General features: G+C 44.6%; 1 protein-coding gene across 1 annotated transcript; it reads left to right on the top strand.

Annotated features, from left to right (window-relative positions):
- The first annotated feature begins 1,027 nt into the window (after positions 1 to 1,027).
- On the top strand, positions 1,028 to 20,238 carry noxred1 (NADP-dependent oxidoreductase domain containing 1). The gene is made up of 6 exons (XM_078233149.1): positions 1,028 to 1,203; positions 7,459 to 7,658; positions 10,756 to 10,936; positions 12,950 to 13,107; positions 16,961 to 17,177; positions 20,073 to 20,238. Exons 1-6 carry the CDS (start codon positions 1,028 to 1,030, stop codon positions 20,236 to 20,238), a joined length of 1,098 nt encoding a protein of 365 aa, XP_078089275.1.
- Positions 20,239 to 24,345: the final 4,107 nt, after the last annotated feature.

Raw genomic sequence — 24,345 nt, 5'->3', positions numbered from 1 at the left:
AGGGAAGTTGAAAACTTGGTGAAGGCATCCAAGAAAAAGCTTTAAATAAATGCAAAGTACTGCGGATCCTGGAATATGAGACAAGAACAGAAGAGGTTTGTGGAAGATCCCAAATGTGTTCTTTGAGAGCAGAATTTGGAGACCTTTGTATGGACACCAGAGTTCCAGTGAGACAAGCTGCCTCATGGTGTAACAGGCATCTGGGGGGATTTGATGAGTCGACAGGGGATGTTTGAGTGGCACCTGTCACTTGGTTTCAGAGTGTGGTGTTGCTGACCACATTTCACCCATTGGTTTGCATGGACTATGCAACTCTTTACAAATCTGTGTATACTTTGGGTGAAGAAGTAGGGTATGATAGTTAATTTCTTTAATAAAGGTTTGATTCTTTTGTTAAACATTAATTAGCAGTCCTGTGTCTTTGTTCATCCCCGTCTCTGAATAAAGAGTTAAAGTTGAGATGTGCTGAGCTGGGTTCCACTGACTGCCGAGTGAACCATCCTCTGGAACTGGGACTGTGCCCCTGGTTAATGATGCAATATAAACTCCTGGGCCTGGGCCCAGTCTCCACTCCGGGGGGGTGACACCCCATAACCTGCACCCTCCGCCTGAGCAAGAGGTGAATTTAAACTATTTCCACAGGGGGGGTGGGGAGAAGGGGCGTTGTCTGGGGGGGCGGGGCGGGGCTGTTGCCTTGGTGACGCGAGGCGGCACTCCCGGAGCTGGGCTGTTACCATAGTAACGTGGGTGGGGGCGGTCCTTGGGTGGGGCGTTGTCTGGGACGGGGGTTGTTACTATGGTGACGCGGTGCACGCCCGGGGTTGGGGGCCTATGACTGGGGCGTGGCTGTTACCATGGTGATGTGGGTGGAGGCGTTCCCGGGGCATGGCGGGGCTTGTGATTGGGCGGGGCGTTTTCTGGGGGGGCGGGGCTGTTACCATGGTAGCGGAAGGGGCGGGGTGGAGAAGCCGTTGCCGGGGTGACGGGAGCGGCGGCCTTGCTGCCGCTGAAGCCTGGGCCCCGGGTGATGGAGAGCGGCGACTCCCTGAGTCTGACCCACAGCCTCCCCTCCCTCAGCTTCGAGGCGCCGCTCACCGAGGAGGAAAAAACTTTCACCCAAAGCATCCGAGTGCGGGCCTGGGCCCTGACCTTGTGTGCCTGTGCTCACGCCGCCTTCTACTGCCGGCTCCTGACAGCCATGAGGTAATCACAGCAATCGGCCATCAATAATCAATATCACAGCAATCAGTGATCAATAATCAATATCACAGTAACCAGTGATCAATAATCAATATCATAGTGATCAATAATCAATATCACAGTAACCAGTGATCAATAATCAATATCATAGTGATCAATAATCAATATCACAGTAATCAGTGATCAATAATCAATATCACAGTAATCAGTGATCAATAATCAATATCACAGTAACCAGAGATCAATAATCAATATCACAGTAATCAGTGATCAATAATCAATATCACAGTAACCAGAGATCAGTAATCAATATCACAGCAATCAGTCATCAATAATCAATATCACAGTAATCAGTCATCAATAATCAGTAATCAATACCACAGTACTCAGTCATCACTAATCAATCTACAGCAATCAGTCAATAATCAATACCACAGCAGTGATCAATAATCAATATCACAGTAATCAGTCATCAATAATCAATACCACAGCAGTGATCAATAATCAATATCACAGTAATCAGTAATCAATAATCAATCAACAGCAATCAGTCATCAATAATATCACAGTAATCAGTCATCAATCATCAGCAATCAGTCATAAGAACATAAGAACTAGGAGCAGGAGTAGGCCATCTGGCCCCTCGAGCCTGCTCCGCCATTCAATAAGATCATGGCTGATCTTTTTGTGGACTCAGCTCCACTTACCCGCCCGCTCACCATAACCATTAATTCCTTTACTGTTCAAAAATGTATCTATCCTTCCCTTAAAAACATTCAATGAGGTAGCCTCAACTGCTTCACTGGGCAGGGAATTCCACAGATTCACAACCCTTTGTGTGAAGAAGTTCCTCCTCAACTCAGTCCTAAATCTGCTTCCCCTTATTTTGAGGCTATGCCCCCTAGTTCCAGTTTCACCCGCCAATGGAAACAACTTCCCTACTTCTATCTTATCTATCCCCTTCATAATCTTATATGTTTCTATAAGATCACCTCTCATTCTTCTAAATTCCAATGAGTATAGCCCCAGTCTACTCAGTCTCTCCTCATAAGCCAACCCTCGCAACTCCGGAATCAACCTAGTGAATCTCCTTTGTACCCCCTCCAGTGCCAGGACATCCTTTCTCAAGTAAGGAGACCAAAACTGTACACAGCACTCCAGGTGTGGCCTCACCAGCACCTTATACAGCTGCAACATAACCTCGCCGTTTTTAAACTCCATCCCTCTAGCAATGAAGGACAAAATTCCATTTGCCTTCTTAATCACCTGCTGCACCTGCAAACCAACTCCTTGAGATTCCTGTACAAGGACACCCAGGTCCCTCTGTACAGCAGCATGCTGCAATTTTTTACCATTTAAATAATAGTCCATTTTGCTGTTATTCCTACCAAAATGGATGACCTCACATTTACCAACTTTGTACTCCATCTGCCAGACCCTCGCCCACTCACTTAGACTATCTATATCCCTTTGCAGACTTTCAGCGTCCTCTGCACACTTTGCTCTGCCACCCATCTTAGTGTCATCTGCGAATTTTGACACACTACACTTGGTCCCCAACTCCAAATCATCTATGTAAATCGTAAACAATTGCGGTCCCAATACTGATCCCTGAGGCACACCACTAGTCATCAATAAACAATCTACAGCAATCAGTGATCAATAATCAATACCACAGCAATCAGTGATCAATAATCAATGAACAGCAATCAGTGATCAATAATCAATATCACAGTAATCAGTCAACAATAATCAGTAATCAATATCACAGTAATCAGTCAACAATAATCAATATCACAGTAATCATAATCAATAGCAATCAGTGATCAATAATCAATCAACAGCAATCAATGATCAATAATCAATCAACAGCAATCTGTGATCAATAATCAATACCACAGCAGTTAGTGATCAATAATAAATATCACAGTAATCAGTCATCAATAATCAATCAACAGCAATCAATGATTGCTGTGATATTGATTATTGATCACTGATTGCTGTTGATTGATTATCAATCACTGATTGCTGTGATATTGATTATTGATGACTGATTGCTGTGGTATTGAGTATTGATCACTGATTGCTGTTGATTGATTATTGATCTCTGATTGCTGTGATATTGATTATTGATCAGAGATCGATAGTCAACAGCAATCAGTGATCAATAATTGATTATATGTTTTAATAAGGATTATTGGAAAACAGATAATTACTTAAGAGTAGAAATCTGAGGATTTCCTTCTGTTGTCAGTAATGAAACTGACTAAAGAAATTAAGGATAAAGGAGAAGTGTGACTCCAATAGCATTTCAGTGCATGCCAACCGAACAGCTCTTAATGCGGTTACTGGTTATCAGTGCACAGGTCGTATCCAACACAAACAGCTACTGGCCAAATCAGCATTGACAGCACACTACCATATTTAGGTGTTTAATTTATTCAGTGCACTATTGTACGGTGGCACTGCTGCCTCACAGTGCCAGGAACCCCGGGTTCTATTCCGGTCTCAGGTCGCTGTGTGGAGTTTGTACGTTCTCCCCGTGTCTGCGTGGGTTTCTTCCGGGTGCTCCTGTTTCCTCCCACATTCAAAAGATGTAGAAATTAGGTTGATTGGCCAGGATAAATTGCCCCTTGGTGTTAGGGGGATTAGGAGGGTAAATATGTGAATTTACGGAGATAGGACCTGGGTGGGATTATTGTCGGTACTGGCTCGATGGGCTGAATGGCCTTCTTCAGCATTTTATATGATTCTATGTATGAAAAACCTCCCATAAACAAACTACTTTTCTTCCAATTCTATTAAAAATGCTGACTTGAGCGTGACATTCTGGAGAGAATTTTACAAAGCATGTCCCAGCTCAGTTTCTCCATGTTATTTAATCGTACAAATAATGTACATCATTAAATCTTCCACCAAATTTTAAATAAGGTCATACTGATAACTTTTCTCCAACAGCAAGAATGAAACCAACAATAAATTAATATAAAGAGAATGTATTTGCTCTTTTACTCTCCCTGGTCAGTATGTTTAGTATGGAAAAAGGTGTGTCTGTTCTTATCCTTGGAGTGTATATTTCAATTCAATAATTCAGCAATTTCAATTCACTATCAAACTTTCATGAGTTTGAAGGTTATTTATTCTCACACATTTATCCCAAATTAACACAATGTCACATGCTCAGTCTCATGCATATATAAACACACACGCACACACAGATTCGATACAGACAAAGGTAATTCACTCTTACAGATTACAGTTAATTCAGTTTCTGATTGACGATTTCTGGTCTCCTCTGTGGCACGCCTCTGGTTTCTTCAATGGATTTGATAAATTAAAGTTGAATTGAGGATTGTGTGAAGTGAAGTGTTCACAGCAGGTTGTGTGGTTTCTTGTAGTTGACTATCTAGGAGGTTGGTTCTCAGGTGAACTTTGTAACTGGACAGGTTTGGTTGCTTGATGACTGCAGCTAGTTTCAGAGTCAGGGTCTCAGACTGGTTGACGACTGATGGTTCCGATGGATCTGCTGGGTCCTAGGGTAATAAGAATGCAGTACCCAAAATCAGTTTCAATCACATGATCACTGGGTTAACACATCTGAAGCCCACCCGGTCAGGTTTGGATGGCAGGGTGGGAGTGGGGCGAGGAGGGGAAGGGATGCAATGCGAAGTTGATAGTGGCCACTGAGTTTCAATCTTCCCTTTTGATCCCTGGAATGAAGAGCTTGCCGTATGAGGAACAGTTGAGGACTCTGAGTCTGTACTCGTTGGAGTTTAGAAGGATGGGAGGGATCTTATTGAAACTTACAGGACACTGCGAGGCCTGGATAGAGTGAACGTGGAGAGAATGTTTCCACTAGTAGGAAAAACTAGTTCCAGAGGGCACAACCTCAGGCTAAAGGGACGATCCTTTAAAACAGAGATGAGGAGGAATTTCTTCAGCCAGAGAGTGGTGAATCTGTGGAACACTTTGCGACAGAAGGCTGTGGAGGCCGGGTCATTGAGTGTCTTTAAGACAGAGATAGATAGGTTCTTGATTAATAAGGGGATCGGGGGTTATGGGGAAAAGGCAGGAGAATGGTGATGAGAAAAATAGCAGCCATGATTGAATGGTGGAGCAGACTCGATGGGCTGAATGGCCTATTTCTGCTTCTATGTTTTATGGTCTTATGGTCCAGTATGAAACGTGGAGACAGGCTGTCTGAAAACTTCATAGTCTTTAGATTTTAGTCCATCCTGAAACAATGAGATGTGTGAATTCCACATATGGCTGTGATATATCTCCACCGATGTCCATATTTAATTAGGTATTCAGTGGACATTTGATACTGTCTATAATCCAAATGCCAAAAGTCACGTGACTTGCAGCAGCCATCTTAACAGTTTGTCTGTGTTCAATTTTTAGAAGTGTTGGCTGAAAGTTCACAATATGACATGCCAACGAGGACGCACACATTGAAGCAAAGAAGCACTCAACTAATAAATGATTAGCAACAATCATTTATTGATTCATTATTGCTACTTATTAATTATTGTTGATTACACGTGGATTCTTATTGATGATTAATTAGCTAATTATTGTACACTGGAATTTTAGATTTTTGATTATTATTCATTGTTTACTTGTTAATTATTAATCAGTGCGGGTGGGATTTGAAAAACGCGGATGAGAATTATAAAATCAAGGCATTTCCACACGATGCCAGGGTGGGTGAGCGAGCACGGGAGTGATAGTTGAGTGGCTCACGATGGGGTTGAGGACGCAGGCAGCTGAGTTTCCACTGTCCTCATGTTTCTGGAGGGTAGAATATGGGAAAGCAGTCGGTGTGTGGTGGAATTGTCAAGTCTGGAGGTAACAAAATGCATGAGGGTTTTAGCAGCAGATGAGCATTAAGGAGGCTGAAAGAGATGGAGTCTGGCACTGTTACTGAGGTGGAAATAAATAGTCTCAGTGGCGGTGCATATATGTAGTTGGTAACACATCTTTGGGTCAAAACTGAGATTGTGTTCGGAAATGGTACAAAGGTTGTGAACAGCCTGGTTCAGTGTCAGATAGTTGCCAGGGAGAGGGATGGAAATTTGCTGGGAATGTAGTTTGTCTACCTGATACGCTGCAGGAAAGGATGTCCCGAGGCATGGTACATTGGGGAGACCATGCAGATGCTACAACAATGAATGAATGAACACCGCTCGGCAATCACCAGGCAGGAGTGTTCCCTTCCAGTCGGGGAACACTTTAGCAGTCACGGGCATTCAGCCTCTGATCTTCGGGTAAGCGTTCTCCAAGGCGGCCTTCACGACACACGACAGCGCAGAGTCGCTGAGCAGAGACTGATAGCCAAGTTCCGCACACATGAGGACAGCCTCAACCGGGATCTTGGGTTCATGTCACACTATCTGTAACCCCCACGACTTGCCTGGGCTTGCAAAATCTCACTAACTGTCCTGGCTGGAGACAATACACATCTCTTTAACCTGTGTTTGGCCCTCTCTCCACTCACATTGTCTGTACCTTTAAGACTTTACCTGTAAAGACTCGCATTCCAACCATTATCTTGTAAATTGAGTTTCTGTCTGTATATGCCCTGTTTGTGAACACAAGTACTCACTCAGCTGACGAAGGAGCTTGGGACTCCGAAAGCTCGTGCTGCCAAATAAACCTGTTGGACTTTAACCTGGTGTTGTGAGACTTCTTAATGTAGTTTGTGCCAGGGATTTAAGAAATGACTTCATAGAAACATAGAACATAGAAACTAGAAGCAAGGAGTAGGCCATTCGGTTTTTGAGCCTGCTCCACCATTCATTTTGATCATGGCTGATCATCAAATTCAATCTTCCCAATATTTAATTTGAGGAAGTTTCTGTTCATCCAGTACTGGATGTCAGACCAGCAGTCTGACCATTGAGAAACAGTAGAGGGGGCATGGGAGAGATGGTGGTGAGGGATCAGTATGGTCAGTGTACCTGACACTGTGTTTTTGGACGATGTTGTCGAGAGGGAGCAGGTAGATGTGAAGTAGGAGAAGGTCAAGATTCAATCCTCAGGAGATACCAGAGGTAGCGGAGCAGAAATCAAATAGGGAATTCAGGATAAAATTCTTTATCCAAAGAGTGGTGAGAATGTGGAACCCACTACCACAAGGAATGAAGGGCAGAGGAGGTTCGAGCAGAGCATCAAACCTGACATGTGTTGAATGAACTTATTTCTTTGGTGTAAAATCTACTCCAATCAGGCTAACTGCGGTTTCCCTTTCTACAGGTGCAAGGTGCTGGACGAAGCCCACTTCCCCAATTCCTGGCTGGCTAAATACCAGATCCTGAAATCCAACAGAGGCTCCCTGAAAATCGGGCTGCTGGGCTGTGGCCATTTTGGGAAGCAGCTGGTCTTGTCCTTACTTCAGCTGACACACCTGAGTGCAGCAAATATCACTGTATCCACCAGGAGACCAGAAACACTCAGTACGGGTTCATTTTTAAAAAGCTCTAATAATGTTTTAGATTGATGCAATCTCTACAGGAACTCTCTAAGTTGCTTAACCTGTTTTAAGAAGATTGAGCAGGATTTCTGAATAAATAAACAAAAATACTCTACCTTCACCCTTGGAAATCGAACCCAGACTGACATTCCTAGTGCAATACCAAGGAAACACTTCACTGTCAGAGGTTCAGTACTGAGGGAGTGCCACACTGTCAGAGGGTCAGTACTGAGGGAGTGCTGCACTGTCAGAGGGTCAGTACTGAGGGAGTGCCGCACTGTCAGAGGGTCAGTACTGAGGGAGTGCTGCACTGTCAGAGGGTCAGTACTGAGGGAGTGCCACACTGTCAGAGGGTCAGTGCTGAGGGAGTGCCGCACTGTCAGAGGGTCAGTACTGAGGGAGTGCCGCACTGTCAAAGGGTCAGTACTGAGGGAGTGCCGCACTGTCAGAGGGTCAGTACTGAGGGAGTGCCGCACTGTCAGAGGGTCAGTGCTGAGGGAGTGCCGCACTGTCAGAGGGACAGTACTGAGGGAGTGCCACACTGTCAGAGGGTCAGTACTGAAGGAGTGCCGCACTGTCAGAGGGTCAGTACTGAGGGAGTGCCGCACTGTCAGAGGGTCAGTGCTGAGGGAGTGCCGCACTGTCAGAGGGTCAGTACTGAGGTCATGTTTAAGAGGAGATACTAAACTATAGCTGGGTCCATTCCCAAGAGGGCAAAAGGTAAGGAAACAAAACCAAGATAATGAGGGAGATGGAGTATATGATGAAACAAAAAAGATGGGGTATGATGCATGTCTGATGAATTCTTCTAGAGGGAACCAGGTCAAATACTATAATTTGAGAGGCAAAACGAAGAAGAATATATGACTGGTAAAGAGAGTAAGAATCGAATGGCAGTCAATATAACATGGAATCCCAAAATCATCTACCAGCCTGGAAATAGGAAGTGGATAGTCAGAGATGGAGTGGGTCTGATTAGATTGATATATATTTAGATCTGCTGGTCAAGGCTAGAATATTTAATGAGTTATTTGATCGATGTTTACAGGGGAAGGGTTAGAGAATGGATTTGAGAAGGTACAACATGAAAGGCCACTTCAGGAAATTGAGGTGAATGACTCAGGAGAGTCAGTGTCAGCTTGGCTTCAGGATAGAAAACAGCGAGTTGTGGTAAATGTTTGATTTTCAGATGGGAGAATGGTAGATGGTGATGTTCCCCAAGGTTCAGTGCCAGGACCACTGCTTTTTCTGATATATATAAATGACTTGGACATCAGAATTCAGAATACAATTTCAAAATGTGCTGATAATATCACACATAAAGGAGTGGTAAACAGTAAAGATGCCTGCAACAAGACATAGACAGACAGAGTGGGCAAACAAGCGGCAGATGGAATGTAATATAGCCATGTGCGAAGTGATGCATTTTGGTTAAAGTGAGAGGAAACGTCAAAATAGATTTAATGTCACAGTTCTAAAGAGTGTGCAGGAACAGAGGGACCGGGACATACATATGCATTGATCTTTGGAGGTGTATTGAGAGAGTAATTCGCAGAGCATCATAAATAGAGGTATTGAGTACAATAGGAAGGAGTTTATGCTGAATTTTTATAAAGCCAAGGTTAGGACACAGTAAGATTATTCTGTCCAGATCTGGAAAAATAGAAACATAGAAACTAGAAGCAGGAGGAGGCCATTCGGCCATTCAAACCTATTCCGCCATTCAGCTTGATCATGGCTGATCATCGAATTCAATGTCCTGATCCCCGCTTCCTCCCATATCCCTTGATCCTTTTAGCCCCAAGAGCTATATCTAATTTCTTCTTGAAATCAGACATTTTGGCCTCAACTACATTTGGTGGTAGTGAATTCCACACATTCACCATCCTCTGGATGAAGAAATTTCTCCTCACCTCAGTTCTAAAAGGTTTACCCCTTATCCTCAAACTATGACCCCTAGTTCTGGACACCCCCACCACTGGGTCCTTGAGAGGCTGCAGAGGAGATTTACCAGAATGGTTCCAGGGATGAGGTATTTTAGCCACAAGGCTAGAATGAAGAAGCTGGGCTACTTCTCCTTGGGGAGATGAGATAGAGGTGTACAAGTTTATGACTGATTTCAATAAGGTAAACAAATAAACATTGTTTCCATCAGCTGATGGCACAAGACTAGGGGACGCAGATATAAAGTTTTGGTCAAGAGATACAAGGGAGAATGTGAAGAAGAACCTTTTTTTACTCAGAGAGTGGTAATGACCTGGAACTTACTACCTATGAGGGTAATGGAAACAAATATGATGAATGCAAGTTTAAACAGATCTCTTGATTTTAAATCAATGTAAAACTCAAACCAGAATGTCTAGATGACTCATTTAAATGAGATTTTCAACACCGTTGAATGCAGAATAAAACTATATCCATTGGATAAAGTATTGTATGGCATTTGTACATTTCTACAATGCTGGTCAATTTGATGGTAATTTACCTTGTAAAGACAGAGCCCAATGATCAATCACTGCGTTAAAAACATGCTTAAATCTTCATACAGCACTACATTATGACATTTGAAGTTGGCAAGCTCTTTTAAACTTATCTATCAAACGGCTTTGCCAATTTTGGCCAGCCAGCTTACCCCAAAGTTAATGAATTGACTGACCTTGCCCAATCAGGAACCCACTAGCCTTGAGGGAAATACCAATGTCAGAGAAAGGGCATTTCCCCCTTCTTTCCCCGCCCCCCCCCCCCTACCCCCCCCCCCCCCCCCCCCCCCCCCGCCCCCCACCACATTGCTTTACATTGCACAAACAATGGGTGGCAATCTGCCATGTTTCCCAACTCAGGGAAAATGTACCCACTGGGAAAGGCATAGTGAAGTTAAAATTGCAGCTCTACATATCTGTAGTTTGGGCTTCCCAACACGGGTTTGCTTAGCATTGGGAGGGGAAAACCTTGTTCCAGGACACTGGATTAATTTAAGAAGTGGTTGAATGGAGAGATTGTGAGGATAGAATTCTGGGTCAGTGAGATCCAGTGGGCTGAAGAGCCTTCTATGATGCCATGACAATTCCTTTCTGTTTCAGGTGTCCTGACTGACTTGGGAATTGAGTGTTTTTATGATAACAAACGACTAGCCACTTCAGTGGACGTGATGTTTCTCTGCTGTCTGCCGTCACACTTACTTGCTGTTTCTTCCCAAATCCGGGGCAGCATCTCCGAGTCTTGCATTGTGTACAGCCTTATAACTGCAGTGCCCGCTGCCAGGTTAGTCCCTCAGTCACACAGTACGGGAGTCTCACAATACAGGCCAGCATTTATCACCCATCTCTAATTGCCTTGAGAAGGTGATGGTGAGCTGCCTTCTTGAACCACTGTAGTCTATGAGGTGCATGTACACTCACAGTGCTGTTAGGGAGATTTTGACCCAGCGAAGGAACAGAAATATTTTTCCAAGTCAGGACGGCGAGTGGCTTGGAGGTGGACCTGGAGATTATAGTTTTAATATCCTGATGGTTATCTCCAAAGTGACTTGATGTAAACTATTCCCTCCTGAGGCCAGGTGCAGGAAGATTCCATTCAATATCCTTTATCTCTCTGTGGTAACAGCCTGGCCTTTGCCCAGCAGCAGCTCATAGACTGAGAGTGGCATTCCAGTGGGAGAAAGGCTTGTGGGCATGAGCAAACCATCATCAAATATCCATTCACATAACCTTTGGCCAAAGCTCTTAATAATTCAATGCATGATCCCAGCATTGGACTAAAAAGGCATGAAATGGCCAAAGAGCTGGGTGGGCTGTTGAAGGTGGGGAAGGGTTTGAGGGAAGAGTCTCAGAGCTCAGGATGAGATCAGTGTGTCACCAGTACAGAATGGAGAGAGGGCAGACCTCTCAGAGGCTACGATTGGCAGAGCAGAGGAGGAAGTATTGGAGGAGGCCAGAGCGATTTGGTGCAGCAAGGCCTTGGAAGGATTTGGTGGGGAATTTAAAATCAGTGGAAATACTGCCCCACTGTACTGTGGGTTTGCAGGCAAGAAAATAAATTTGGTTGGAATCTGCTGTGGGATCGTCCTAGTCTGTCTGGCTCAGTTATTCAAAGAATCATAGAATCTTGCAGCACAAAAGGCCATTTGGCCCATCATGCCTGTGCTAGCTCTCCAAAAGAGGTATCCTTTTGATTTGATTTATTATTGTCACATGTATTAACATAGGACATAGCTGTATAGGACCTTGGTCAGACCCTAGCTGGAGTACTGTGCTCAGTTCTGGTCGCCTCATTACAGAAACGATGTGGAAGCCATAGAAAGGGTGCAGAGGAGATTTACAAGGATGTTGCCTGGATTAGGTGGTATGCCTTATGAGGATAGGTTGAGAGAACTAGGTCTTTTCTCCTTGGAGAGGCGAAGGATGAGGGGTGATCTGATAGAGGTGTATAAGATGTTGAGGGGTATTGATAGAGTGGATTCTCAGAGGCTTTTATCCAGGGCTGAAATGGTTGCCACAAGAGGTCACAGGTTTAGGGTGCTGGGGAGTAGGTACAGAGGAGATGTTAGGGGTAAGTTTTTCACTCAGAGGGTGGTGGGTGCGTGGAATCGGCTGCCGGTAGTGGTGGTGGAGGCGGATTCGATAGGGTCTTTTAAGAGACTTTTGGATAAGTTCATGGAAGTTAGTAAGATAGAGGGTTATAGGTAAGCCTAGTAGGTAGGGACATGTTTGGCGCAACTTGTGGGCCGAAGGGCCTGTTTGTGCTGTAGCTTTTCTATGTTCTATGTTCTATACAGTGAAAAGTATTGTTTCTTGCACGCTATACAGACAAAGCATACCGTTCATAGAGAAGGAAACAAGAGAGTGCAGAATGTAGTGTTACAGTCATAGCTAGGGTGTAGAGAAAGATCAACTTAATGCAAGGTAGGTCCATTCAAAAGTCTGACAGCAGTTAGTTCTACTCCTTTGCTTTCCCTCCATAGCTCTGCAATTTTTATCTTTTTTTATATTTAGCCGAATCGCTTTTCGAAGTTACAATTGAGCTGCATTTTTGCCCATTCAGGAAATTCATTCCAGGTTTTTAAAAATTCTCCTCATCTCTCCTTCTGCCTGGTTCATTTGCCAATTATCTTAAAACTGTGTCCCCTGGCCACTCACTGATCATCCTGGCACTGGAAACAGTTTCTCCTTACCCAGTCAAAACCCTTGATTTTGAACTTGTCTATAAATCTCTCATTTATGTTGTATTTGGTGATGACTGAAATATGGAGATTGATATTGCGTTCTTTATTCTCAGGCTCAAGAACCTCCTGGCACACAGTTCTATAGTGAAGCCACATTATTCATTCCACAAAATTAATCCCTGGTCTAAAGTGTGGATAACTGGCAAAAGCCCTATCGAAGCCTTAGCGGATCAGGAAGTTATTGAAATGACATCACCATTTAAAAAGGCTGGTAAGTAATGAGGAACACAGTAAGAGTTTTAACAACACCAGGTTAAAGTCCAACAGGTTTATTTGGTAGCAAATACCATTAGTTTTCGGAGCGCTGCTCCTTCGTCAGATGGAGTGGAAATCTGCTCTCAAACAGGGCACAGAGACACAAAATCAAGTTACAGAATACTGATTAGAATGCGAATCTCTACAGCCAGCCGGGTCTTAAAGATACAGACAATGTGAGTGGAGGGAGCATTAAGCACAGGTTAAAGAGATGTGTATTGTCTCCAGACAGGACAGCCAGTGAGATTCTGCAAGTCCAGGAGGCAAGCTGTGGGGGTTACTGATAGTGTGACATAAACCCAACATCCCGGTTTAGGCCGTCCTCATGTGTGCGGAACTTGGCTATCAGTTTCTGCTCAGCGACTCTGTGCTGTCGTGTGTCGTGAAGGCCGCCTTGGAGAACACTTACCCGAAGATCAGAGGCTGAATGCCTGTGACCGTGATCAGTAATGAGGAAACCAGACCGGTTTTCCTCCGAGTCCACACTGAGGTGTGGCGTAAAGTCCCTAATCCAGTTTGAGAATTGTTCAGTGTTCAAATATCACAGGCCTCACCAACTTTGCTGGTAGGGAATTACAGTAAGAAGTTTAACAACACCAGGTTAAAGTCCAACAGGTTTATTTGGTAGCAAAAGCCACACAAGCTTTCGAAGCTCTAAGCCCCTTCTTCAGGTGAGTGGGAATTCTGTTCACAAACAAAGCTTATAAAGACACAGACTCAATTTACATGAATAATGGTTGGAATGCGAATACTTACAACTAATCAAGTCTTTAAGAAACAAAACAATGGGAGTGGAGAGAGCATCAAGACAGGCTAAAAAGATGTGTATTGTCTCCAGACAAGACAGCCAGTGAAACTCTGCAGGTCCACGCAACTGTGGGAGTTACAAATAGTGTGACATGAACCCAATATCCTGGTTGAGGCCGTCTTCGTGTGTGCGGAACTTGGCTATCAGTTTCTGCTCAGCGACTCTGCGCTGTCGTGTGTCGCGAAGGCCGCCTTGGAGAACGCTTACCCGAATATCAGAGGCCGAATGCCCGTGACCGCTGAAGTGCTCCCCAACAGGAAGAGAACAGTCTTGCCTGGTGATTGTCGAGCGGTGTTCATTCATACGCTGCAAGAAAGGATGTCCCGAGGCATGGTACATTGGGGAAACTATGCAGACGCTGCGACAACGGATGAATGAACACCGCTCGACAATCACCAGGCAAGACTGTTCTCTTCCTGTTGGGGAGCACTTCAGCGGTCACGGGCATTCGGCCTCTGATATTCGGGTAAGCGTTCTCCAAGGCGGCCTTCGCGACACACGACAGCGCAGAGTCGCTGAGCAGAAACTGATAGCCAAGTTCCGCACACACGAAGACGGCCTCAACCGGGATATTGGGTTCATGTCACACTATTTGTAACTCCCACAGTTGCGTGGACCTGCAGAGTTTCACTGGCTGTCTTGTCTGGAGACAATACACATCTTTTTAGCCTGTCTTGATGCTCTCTCCACTCCCATTGTTTTGTTTCTTAAAGACTTGATTAGTTGTAAGTATTCGCATTCCAACCATTATTCATGTAAATTGAGTCTGTGTCTTTATAAGCTCTGTTTGTGAACAGAATTCCCACTCACCTGAAGAAGGGGCTTAGAGCTTCGAAAGCTTGTGTGGCTTTTGCTACCAAATAAACCTGTTGGACTTTAACCTGGTGTTGTTAAACTTCTTACTGTGTTTACCCCAGTCCAACGCCGGCATCTCCACATCAGGGAATTACAGACCAGACAAGCAAAGGTGAGACTGGTAGGAAAGGAATCAAAGTGTCACACACAGCACACACAAAAATCATAAATACACTGACAACAATTTGCAATTATTTCACAGCCATCCCAAAACGCTTCTTAGGAGTGTTTTATGACAATAATTGACACAAAGTAACAGAAAGCGATATCAGGACCTATCACCAAATGTTTGGTAGGTTTTAAGGAGCGCCTTAAAGCACAAGAGTGAAGCAGAGAAATTTAGGAAGGGAATTCGAGAGCTTGGGGCCCAGACAACTGAAGGCAAGGTCGCTAAAGGATGGAGTGATTAAAATCAGAGATGTGCAACAGGCTAGAATTGGGGGAGGGCAGAGCTTTCAGTGCTTTGTTGGATGGAGGAGGTTACAGAATTAGGAGCCAAGAAAACAGGCCACAAGACTCAGCAGACCAGTGGCACTGTGGCACAGGAAGAGTGATGTCACCATGTACATCGACTATTCATCATGCATGAGATAGCTTGTGTTTATGAGTTTAGTACTAAGACATTACAACATGTGGTACCACAAGTGGCCAGACTGACTAAAAACAGGACTATCCGGTTAGAAGAGACAAGGCTAAGGAGAGATTTGAACACAAAGTTGAGAATTTTAAAATTGAAGTGTTGCTAGATTAGGATCCAAATATAGGTCAGCGAGCATGAGGATGATAGATGAACAGGATTTGGTGTGAATTAGGATATTTGACAGCAGTGCTTTGAATGTAGTTAAGTCTACGAAAAGTTTATTACCCAACATTAGCCGAAGTACTGTGCATTGCAGGCATAAAATGGTTTTGATAATTACTAGATACGCTCACAGGATTAGATCAATAATTTATTTGATGAAATGCTATGTTTTGTGACTGCATTCCGGCCTCGAGTGACTGTGTGGAGTTTGCACGTTCTCCCTGCATCTGCATGGGTTTCCTTTGGGTGCTCTGCTTTCCTCCCACAGTGTATTGGCCATGCTAAATTGCTCCTTACTGTCCAAAAGATGGGGAGGTTAAATGGATTAGCCATGAGATATGTGTGGGGTTCTGGCGGTAGGGTGGGGAGAGGGCCTGGGTAAGATACTTTGTCAGAGAGTCAGTGCAGACTCAATGGGCTGAATGGCCTCCTCTGCACTGTAGGGATTCTATGATTTATTGCAACTATCTGAAGGAGGTTACTGTGACACTGGTGGAGCAAGTAAGATTAACAGCTGTTGTTGTGAAACCAAAACAGAAAATGCTGGAAAATCTCAGCAGGTATAACAGCATCTGCGGGGAGAAAATAGAGCCAATGTTTCGAGTTTGGATGACCCTTTGTCGGAGCTCAATGTAGTCCTCAGCCGTGAAGCAAGCCCTGATTCCTGGTTCGTGCTGATCTTAGCCAGAGCAATGGTTGAGCATTAAAATTGACCCCAACAACCTTGGGTTAAGGAGGGTGTAGATCAGCCAGGATTATTGCTTTTTGTTGTTATCCAGTGATCCTATTTGTGTGAACATCTAGTGCGGAGCTCATTGTACTTGGGTGTAAGCCCATCCATTGTATAAGAGATTGATGACATTATCTGGGCTGATGCATATAGATTGGACAGGTGTGAGGTGAGATGATTGACAGGGAGATAAAGCTTTAAGTTGGCTATCTCCTTTAATAGCCTCACACATATAACCTTATCAAATGCCTTCTGAATATCCGAGTAAACGTAGGCGGCACAGTAGCACTGGACGGCACAGTGGTTAGCACTGCTGCCTCACAGCGCCAGGGACCCGAGTTCGATTCCCGGCTTGGGTCACTGTCTGTGTGGAGTTTGCATGTTCTCCCCGTGTCTGCGTGGGTTTCCTCCCACAGTCTGAAAGACGTGCTGGTTAGGTGCATTGACCCGAACCAGCGCCGGAGTGTGGCGACTAGGGGAATTTCACAGCAGTGTTAATGTAAGCCTTACTTGTGACTAATAAATAAACTTTACTTTAAACGCTATGTGTAACCTCGTCTTGTTTCATATTTCCACTCTCAGTTGTTGTACTGTTTCTGAACTGACCTTTGCAGATTTGTCATGTGTGGACCTCAAGTGGTTTGAAGAAGTGTTGTATTCTGTCCTGAATTTCTGCCACTTGCTGCAAGTGCCCTATGGCGTAACACTGAACATGGTCAACAGCCTATTATTCAGTCCTTCAGAAGGTCTGGAAGCTATGGATAACCCAGTTTTGTTTACTTGTGAAAGCTTTGTCAACGCAACCTGCATCCAATCACTGTCACACAGCAGGTATGTTATATCACATGAACTGATAACTGGCCAAATGGAATGTCCGTGATTATGTTTGATTAGGGATACAGCAGCATAATGATTATATTACTGGGACTAGAATTCCAGAGAGCTGGATTAATAATCTGGAGGTGTGAGTTCAGATTCCACTATGATAGTTTGTGAATTTGAACTTATTTAATTGAATAATAAACTGGCGTCAGTAAAAATGACCAGGAAGCTATTAAACTGTTATTAAAAACCAGTGGTTTTACTAATGTCCTTTAGAGAAGGAAACCTGTTGCCTTTACCTGTCACCCTAGAATGACAGCATTGATAACTAGTCCTCGAAATGCCCTAGTAAGCCATTCAACTGTATCAAACTGCAATGAAAAAGCATAAGACTAAAAGCAGATGGATCACCCTGCATTCACCTGGACATCGGATTTGAACAAAGGCAGACCCAGCCCAGTCGACCTTGCATAGTTTTTCTTGTTAACATTTGGGAACTTGTTCCAAAATTGAGAGACCTATCCCACAAAGTAGTCAAACAGCCTGATATAGTCAAACTCACAGAAGCATACATACATAAACAGCCAGTGTCCCAGATTCCTCCAGCACCATCTATGCTACTCACCTCAACTACACTGTGTGGTTACAAGTTCCTCATTCTCGCCTCTCTCCTTAAAATTTTCTCCTGAATTTCTATTGGATTTATTAGTGACTGTCTCATATTGATGGTCCCTTAGTTTTGAACTCCCCATTGGGCAAGGTTCTTAACTCAAATCAAAACCCAGCCACTTCCACAGAATTAAAATCAAATCCATCTTCTCGACATAACCCAAACCCTACCAAACCATCCATCATTTTAAAGACAAGTTCAGTAATGGGTTGTCAACCTTTTAGTTTCTGAGACCCCTACTGAGGTTTAACAATCCTACAATCCCCTGAGACACTGGTCATATTTTTCGATATCTAGTTATATAATTAATTATATACATTTATTCTTTGTTTTACTTTTTTAGTGTAAACCTCTGTGGATGCTGAATAACCATTCTCTGTTCTCACACCAACATTCAATCCTAATATCACATTGCTTGCCTCCCCAATTAAAGTACATTTTTATTTTAAAAATCTTCAGTTGTGCAATGACACAGAAGGTGGCATTGTCGCTGGACTAGTCATCCAGAGACTCAGGGTAATGCTCTGGAACCTGGGTTCGAATCCCACCATGGCAGACAGTGAAATTTGAATTCAATAAAAATCTGGAATTAAAAGTCGAATGATGACCATGTCGTGAAAACCCATCTGGTTCACTAATGTTCTTTAGAGAAGGAAATCTATCGTCCTTACCCGGTCTGGCCTGCTCCATGTGACTCCAGAGCCAAAGGAATGTGGTTGAATCTTAAATGCCCTGGCCGTCACTGCGAGGTCAAAGTGGGTCTAGGAAACTACCTCAAATGATTAACACCCTGATAGCTGCGACCTTCACCTCTCGGCATTCTGGCTCATTTGTCACATGACAGTCTCTGGTTGAACTCATGTTGAGACATAAAAGTCATCAACAGTATTAAAGACCTTTTCATGTTTCAAAAGCTCTACGTAGAGCGAATTATCTTCAGAATGTAGCAATCCTATTCACTCAAGCAAGTGTAGCTGGATACCAAACATTTAATTTATGGGTACATGATGTATTTTTTTCTACATGTTCTCTGGTTAATTTTTACAGACCCTTGTCAGATTGTGGACTCCAATTGAGAACCTGTATTAGGTCAGCCTCTCAGTCCTGGGGAAAAGAGCCCCAGCCAGTTCAACTTTTGTTGATAGTTATATCGAGAGCAGTGCTGTATATGTACTCTAAGTAGTGTAATAATGCAAAGGAGAATCACATTGTGTGGAGTATCAGAACCTGGATAATGATTGGACCCTCAAACTGGTGGCCACAAACTCAAACTCAGCAAGGGGAAGGTGAACGGACAGGAACATGCAAACAGTCAAGGTTATTTAATCCACCTAGCCTGGTTGCCAAGGCTACTTTGGATTATATACTTTGCAGACATTTCCATTAAAATCGGTGAAATAAGAATGAGGGGTGTTGTAAAAAGAGTTGTGGGACTCGATATTTCCCATCTAACGCCATGGTGCAGAGGTCACAGCGGTATATCTGGTGTATGAACCTAGTCTTAGCAGATAGTGGCAGCAAGTTCAGAAGGGAGTTGATGGTTTTCAGTGAGGTTCAGGTGAATGGGTGTTTATTTAAATTTTAAGATTTTACTTGTTCAGGGCCTGCACATATCCAGCTGTTGGAAAAGACTAAATCCTAAAGATTGGCAACTGAGGTGACATCCGTGTCATCAACTAAAATCATAATATAGAAAGCTGCTTATCAGATGTTGTTCGGGGTGTTGATCACCGGATCTCCAGATCCTCCAGGGCCCAGCAGCAGAAGGCCTGGAGAAGGTTAAAGAAAATAGAAAGAGAAACAAGAGTTGTTTCAATGATTGGAGCATCAGCTCTCAGATGATGTAACTGGTTCAGAGCATGAGGAGCTCCCGCATTCACAGCCTGTCCAGTGTCGCTTGGCTGTTCTCAGTCAGGGAGTTAGGCCACAAATGCCCATTTCTTCCATGGATATGGAGGGAGCAGCAGGAAATCACAGCCTGGGCTCCTGCTTCCAAATGCTGCTGTTGGCATTTATCAACCTTGGATATCGAGCTGACTTGTGAAGTGGTCAGAGAGTCACCCACTCCCTGGACTCACACACGAGAAAGTTTTGTGCAAATCGTACTCCAAGCAGCAATTCCAGGCGAGGAGGGGGGGAAGTAACGAGGATCTCTTCGTAGCTTGTTCATTTCTTGTGGGTGTTTTCAAAGGTTTGTGCTAAAATCACAAGTTTTTAAAAATATTTCTTCCCAGCCTGTTCCCCTGGTTCGACCTGTCATCAGTATCCAGGAGAAAAACACCCCTCACAAAGTTCTTCTTGTTACATCCACGCTTGCAGCATCCCCTCAGCTTCGTATACCGTATGTCTATGTTAAAGACGAGGGACCCACCTGAAACTGATGGCTGCTGTGGACACTGAACCAGTTTAAGGAGAGCTGGACAACAGCGCAGTGAGTGATCCGGAAGCCCAATTCTACTGTTACTGCTACACATTCACACCAGCACGAGGAGTTTATGGATCAGAAAGACAATTATAGAAGTTAACTAAATGATTAGTCCCAAAGTACAAAACTCCCAACCTATACATCTGTACCCCTCACCCACTTTGCTCACCAGTAATCTGTCCCAGTTCCCTCTTGAGCTGGCTACCATTCCCTTTCCTGCTTCCCCGAGCAGTCTGTTCCCCATCTATTCAGATTGAGTTCACACCCCTACTGGCTCAGAGTCTGGCTGTTTATTAAAACTGGGGACACTTTTCTAGAAGACAATGAATGATTAGTGATAGGATTCGCATTAGAATATTCTCTTTGACAGTGGACATTCCAGGGAGCACACTTGGTAAAAGTGAGTCTGTCTGGGTCACTTGCTGATCACTGGCTAATGAACTTGGGGCAAAAGTGGGAATGATCAATTTCAGATTTTTTTTCAGTGCAATCTGCCATTCTTTACCCGGCCCCTACATGCAAAGGATGGGAGAGCCTGGGAGCCCTCCTGGCTGCCCCTGCTGTACCCCAATGAAGTGGCAGCAAAGGCCTTGGGGATGGGAAGTGGGGTGTGGTCTGCCATGGAAGGAAGGGGCATTCAGCCTCTCTCATTGTCAGAAGAATTATTTTGTGGGTCGTCTCTGAATCAGACAGATACACATCACAAGCTGTAATTGTTTTATTTTAATTAATTCAACAAGGGCAAAGTTTCCACATAGCTCTTTCTGTTGTTCTAAACTTAAATTACAATTAAAGGAAACATCTTGTCTGCTGTCTGTGACTTTCTTGTTGGTTTTCTCTCTCTCCAGACCATAAGCATCAATCAGTGCATTAATAGGAAAAATAAACTTGCATTTGTATAGTTCATTCCATTACGTCAGGGTGTCCCAAAGCACTGTGCAACTACTGGAAGACTTTGGAAGTGTAACCACTATGTAGGAAATGTGGCAGTTAATGCACAGCAAGATCCCACAAACATCAATGAAATGATTTGTTCCCTGACAGATTTTGGCCTGGATACCAGAAGAATTCCCTTGATCTTTTTCAAATGATGCTATGAGATCTCTTGATCCCACCGCTGCCAAGGGTTTTCTGTCTTTTGGGCGGCACAGTAGCACAGTGGTTAGCACTGCTGCCTCACAGCGCCAGGGACCCGGGTTCGATTCCCGGCTTGGATCACTGTCTGTGTGGAGTTTGCATGTTCTCCCCGTGTCTGCGTGGGTTTCCTCTGGGTGCTCCGGTTTCCTCCCACAGTCCAAAGATGTGCGGGTTAGGTGGATTGGCCATGCTAAATTGCCACTTAGTGTCAGGGAGTCTAGCTACGGTAAATGCATGGGGTTGTGGGGATAGGGCCTGGGTGGGATTGTGGTCGGTGCAGACTCAATGGGCCAAATGGCCTCCTTCTGCACTGGAGGATTCTATGATTCTATGATTATAGCTGAGGTCTCTGGAGTGTGACTTGATCCCTCAGCCATCTGGCAGAGAACCCACTCAGCCACATTACGGACATTGGAACATGGGACTGGATTTTTCAGATGCTTAAGTTTCCCACCACGCCACCAAAACAGTGGGTGAGGAACACAGCCTTGTAACCGTTTAATACTCAGTGGACTGGTGGCTGTTGCTGAGACTACAGCAAATCTCAGAGGTCAAAATGCCAGGAGTCCAGGATGGAGGGAAGTCCAGAGGGGCCAGAGAGCATTACAATAGTCAAGTCTAGAGGTGACAAATCCTTGATGAAAAGTAAAGTTTATTTATTAGTCACAAGTAGGCTTACATTAACACTGCAATGAAGTTATTGTAAAAATCCCCTAGTTGCCACACTCTAGCACCTGTTCGGGTACACTGAGGGAGAATTTAGCTTGGTCAATGCACCCTAACCAGCACGTCTTTGGACTGTGGGAGGAAACCAGAGCACCCAGAGGAAACCCACGCAGACACAGGGAGAACATGCAGATTCCGCACAGTGACCCAAGCCGGGAATTGAACCCTGGTCCCTGGCGCTGTGAGGCAGCAGTGCTAACCACTGTGCCACCATGCCGCCCTGATCATGAGGGTTCCAGCAGCTGATCAGTTTTACAGAACTGGACGCAGGAAATGTGGTCAGAAGCTTATCTCAGGATCACAAACGACATTAAGGTTGCAAACAATCTGCTTCAGCCTCAGATAGTGGCCAGGGAGAGAGGTGAAGCCAGTGTATAGGGAATCCAGTAAGTGGGGAGGATCAAAAACCGTCTTCCCAATAGTCATTTGAAGAACATGTCTCCTCATTCAGGACTGGATGTTGGATGAGTTGTTAACGAATCAGAGAGAGTGAAATGTCTGAATAGATGGTGGTGGGGTAGAGCTGGATTGGATCTCTGCAGGTATCTGCATCTCACTGAACCTGGGCGAGCAAAACTTGGTACGTTGCAAATCTGATGTGAACTAGATCAATCATCAGTAAACATAGATTGGAATATCCCTAGGGCTAGGGGTTTGGATGGAGAGGAGTTTGTTAGGTGTGTCCAGGAGAGTTTCCTGACACAGTATGTGGATAAGCCTACTAGAGGAGAGGCTGTACTTGATCTGGTGCTGGCTAATGAACCTGGACAGGTGGAGGATCTCTCGGTGGGTGAGCATCTTGGGGATAGCAATCATAATTCTATCTCCTTCACGATAGCATTGGAAAGAGATAGGATCAGGCAGGCTAGGAAAGTGTTTCTCTGGAGTAAAGGGAAATACAGTGTCATCAGGGAGGAAATTAGACGGGTAAATTGGAAGGAGGCATTCTTGGGGAAAAGTACCGAAGGAAAGTGGAGGATTTTCAAGGAATGTTTGTCTGGAGCTCTGCATGACAACGTTCCGATGAGACAGGGGGGTGTTGGTAGGGTACGGGAACCGTGGTGCACGAAGGTTGTGATGAACCTGGTGAATAAGAAAAGAGAGGCGTACAGAAGGTTCAGAGAGCTAGGAGGTGTTAAGGATTTAGAGGAGTATACGGGATGTAGGAAGGAGCTTAAGAAGGAAATTAGGAGAGCGAGAAGGGGTCATGAGAAGGCCTTGGCGGGTAAGATTAAGGAGAATCCCAAGGCTTTCTACAAATATGTCAAGAGTAAAAGGATGAGATGTGAAGGCATAGGACCCTTAAAAGGTGAAGGGGGAAAAGTTTGTGCGGAACCGTTAGAAATGGCGGAGCTGCTTAATGAATACTTTACCTCGGTATTCACGGCGGAGAAGTGGCAGATGGACTTCAACCCGGATAAGTGTGTGGTGATCCATTTTGGCAGATCCAATGGGATGAAGCAGCAGTATAATATGAAGGGTACCATTCTTAGCAGTGTAGAGGATCAGAAGGACCTTGGGGTCCGGGTCCATAGGACTCTTAAATCGGCCTCGCAGGTGGAGGATGCGGTCAAGCAGGCGTACGGCGTACTGGCCTTCATTAATCGAGGGATTGAGTTTAGGAGTCGGGAGATAATGCTGCAGCTTTATAGGACCCTGGTTAGACCCCACTTGGAGTACTGCGCGCAGTTCTGGTCACCTCATTACAGGAAAGATGTTGAAGCCATTGAAAGGGTGCAGAGGAGATTTACAAGGATGTTGCCTGGATTGGGGGGCATGCCTTATGAGGATAGGTTGAGGGAGCTTGGTCTCTTCTCCCTGGAGAGACGAAGGATGAGAGGTGACCTGATAGAGGTTTACAAGATGTTGAGAGGTCTGGATAGGGTAGACTCTCAGAGGCTATTTCCAAGGGCTGAAATGGTTGCTACGAGAGGATACAGGTTTAAGGTGCTGGGGGGTAGGTACAGAGGAGATGTCAGGGGTAAGTTTTTCACTCAGAGGGTGGTGGGTGAGTGGAATCGGCTGACGTCGGTGGTGGTGGAGGCAAACTCGTTGGGGTCTTTTAAGAGACTTCTGGATGAGTACATGGGATTTAATGGGATTGAGGGCTATAGATAGGCCTAGAGGTGGGGATGTGATCGGCGCAACTTGTGGGCCGAAGGGCCTGTTTGTGCTGTGGCTTTCTATGTTCTATGTAAAGACTTGTTACATTGCCCTAA

Source organism: Mustelus asterias, chromosome 18 (genome assembly GCF_964213995.1).
Source record: "Mustelus asterias chromosome 18, sMusAst1.hap1.1, whole genome shotgun sequence".
Taxonomy (NCBI): domain Eukaryota; kingdom Metazoa; phylum Chordata; class Chondrichthyes; order Carcharhiniformes; family Triakidae; genus Mustelus; species Mustelus asterias.
This window is presented reverse-complemented; position numbering and strand designations above follow the sequence as displayed.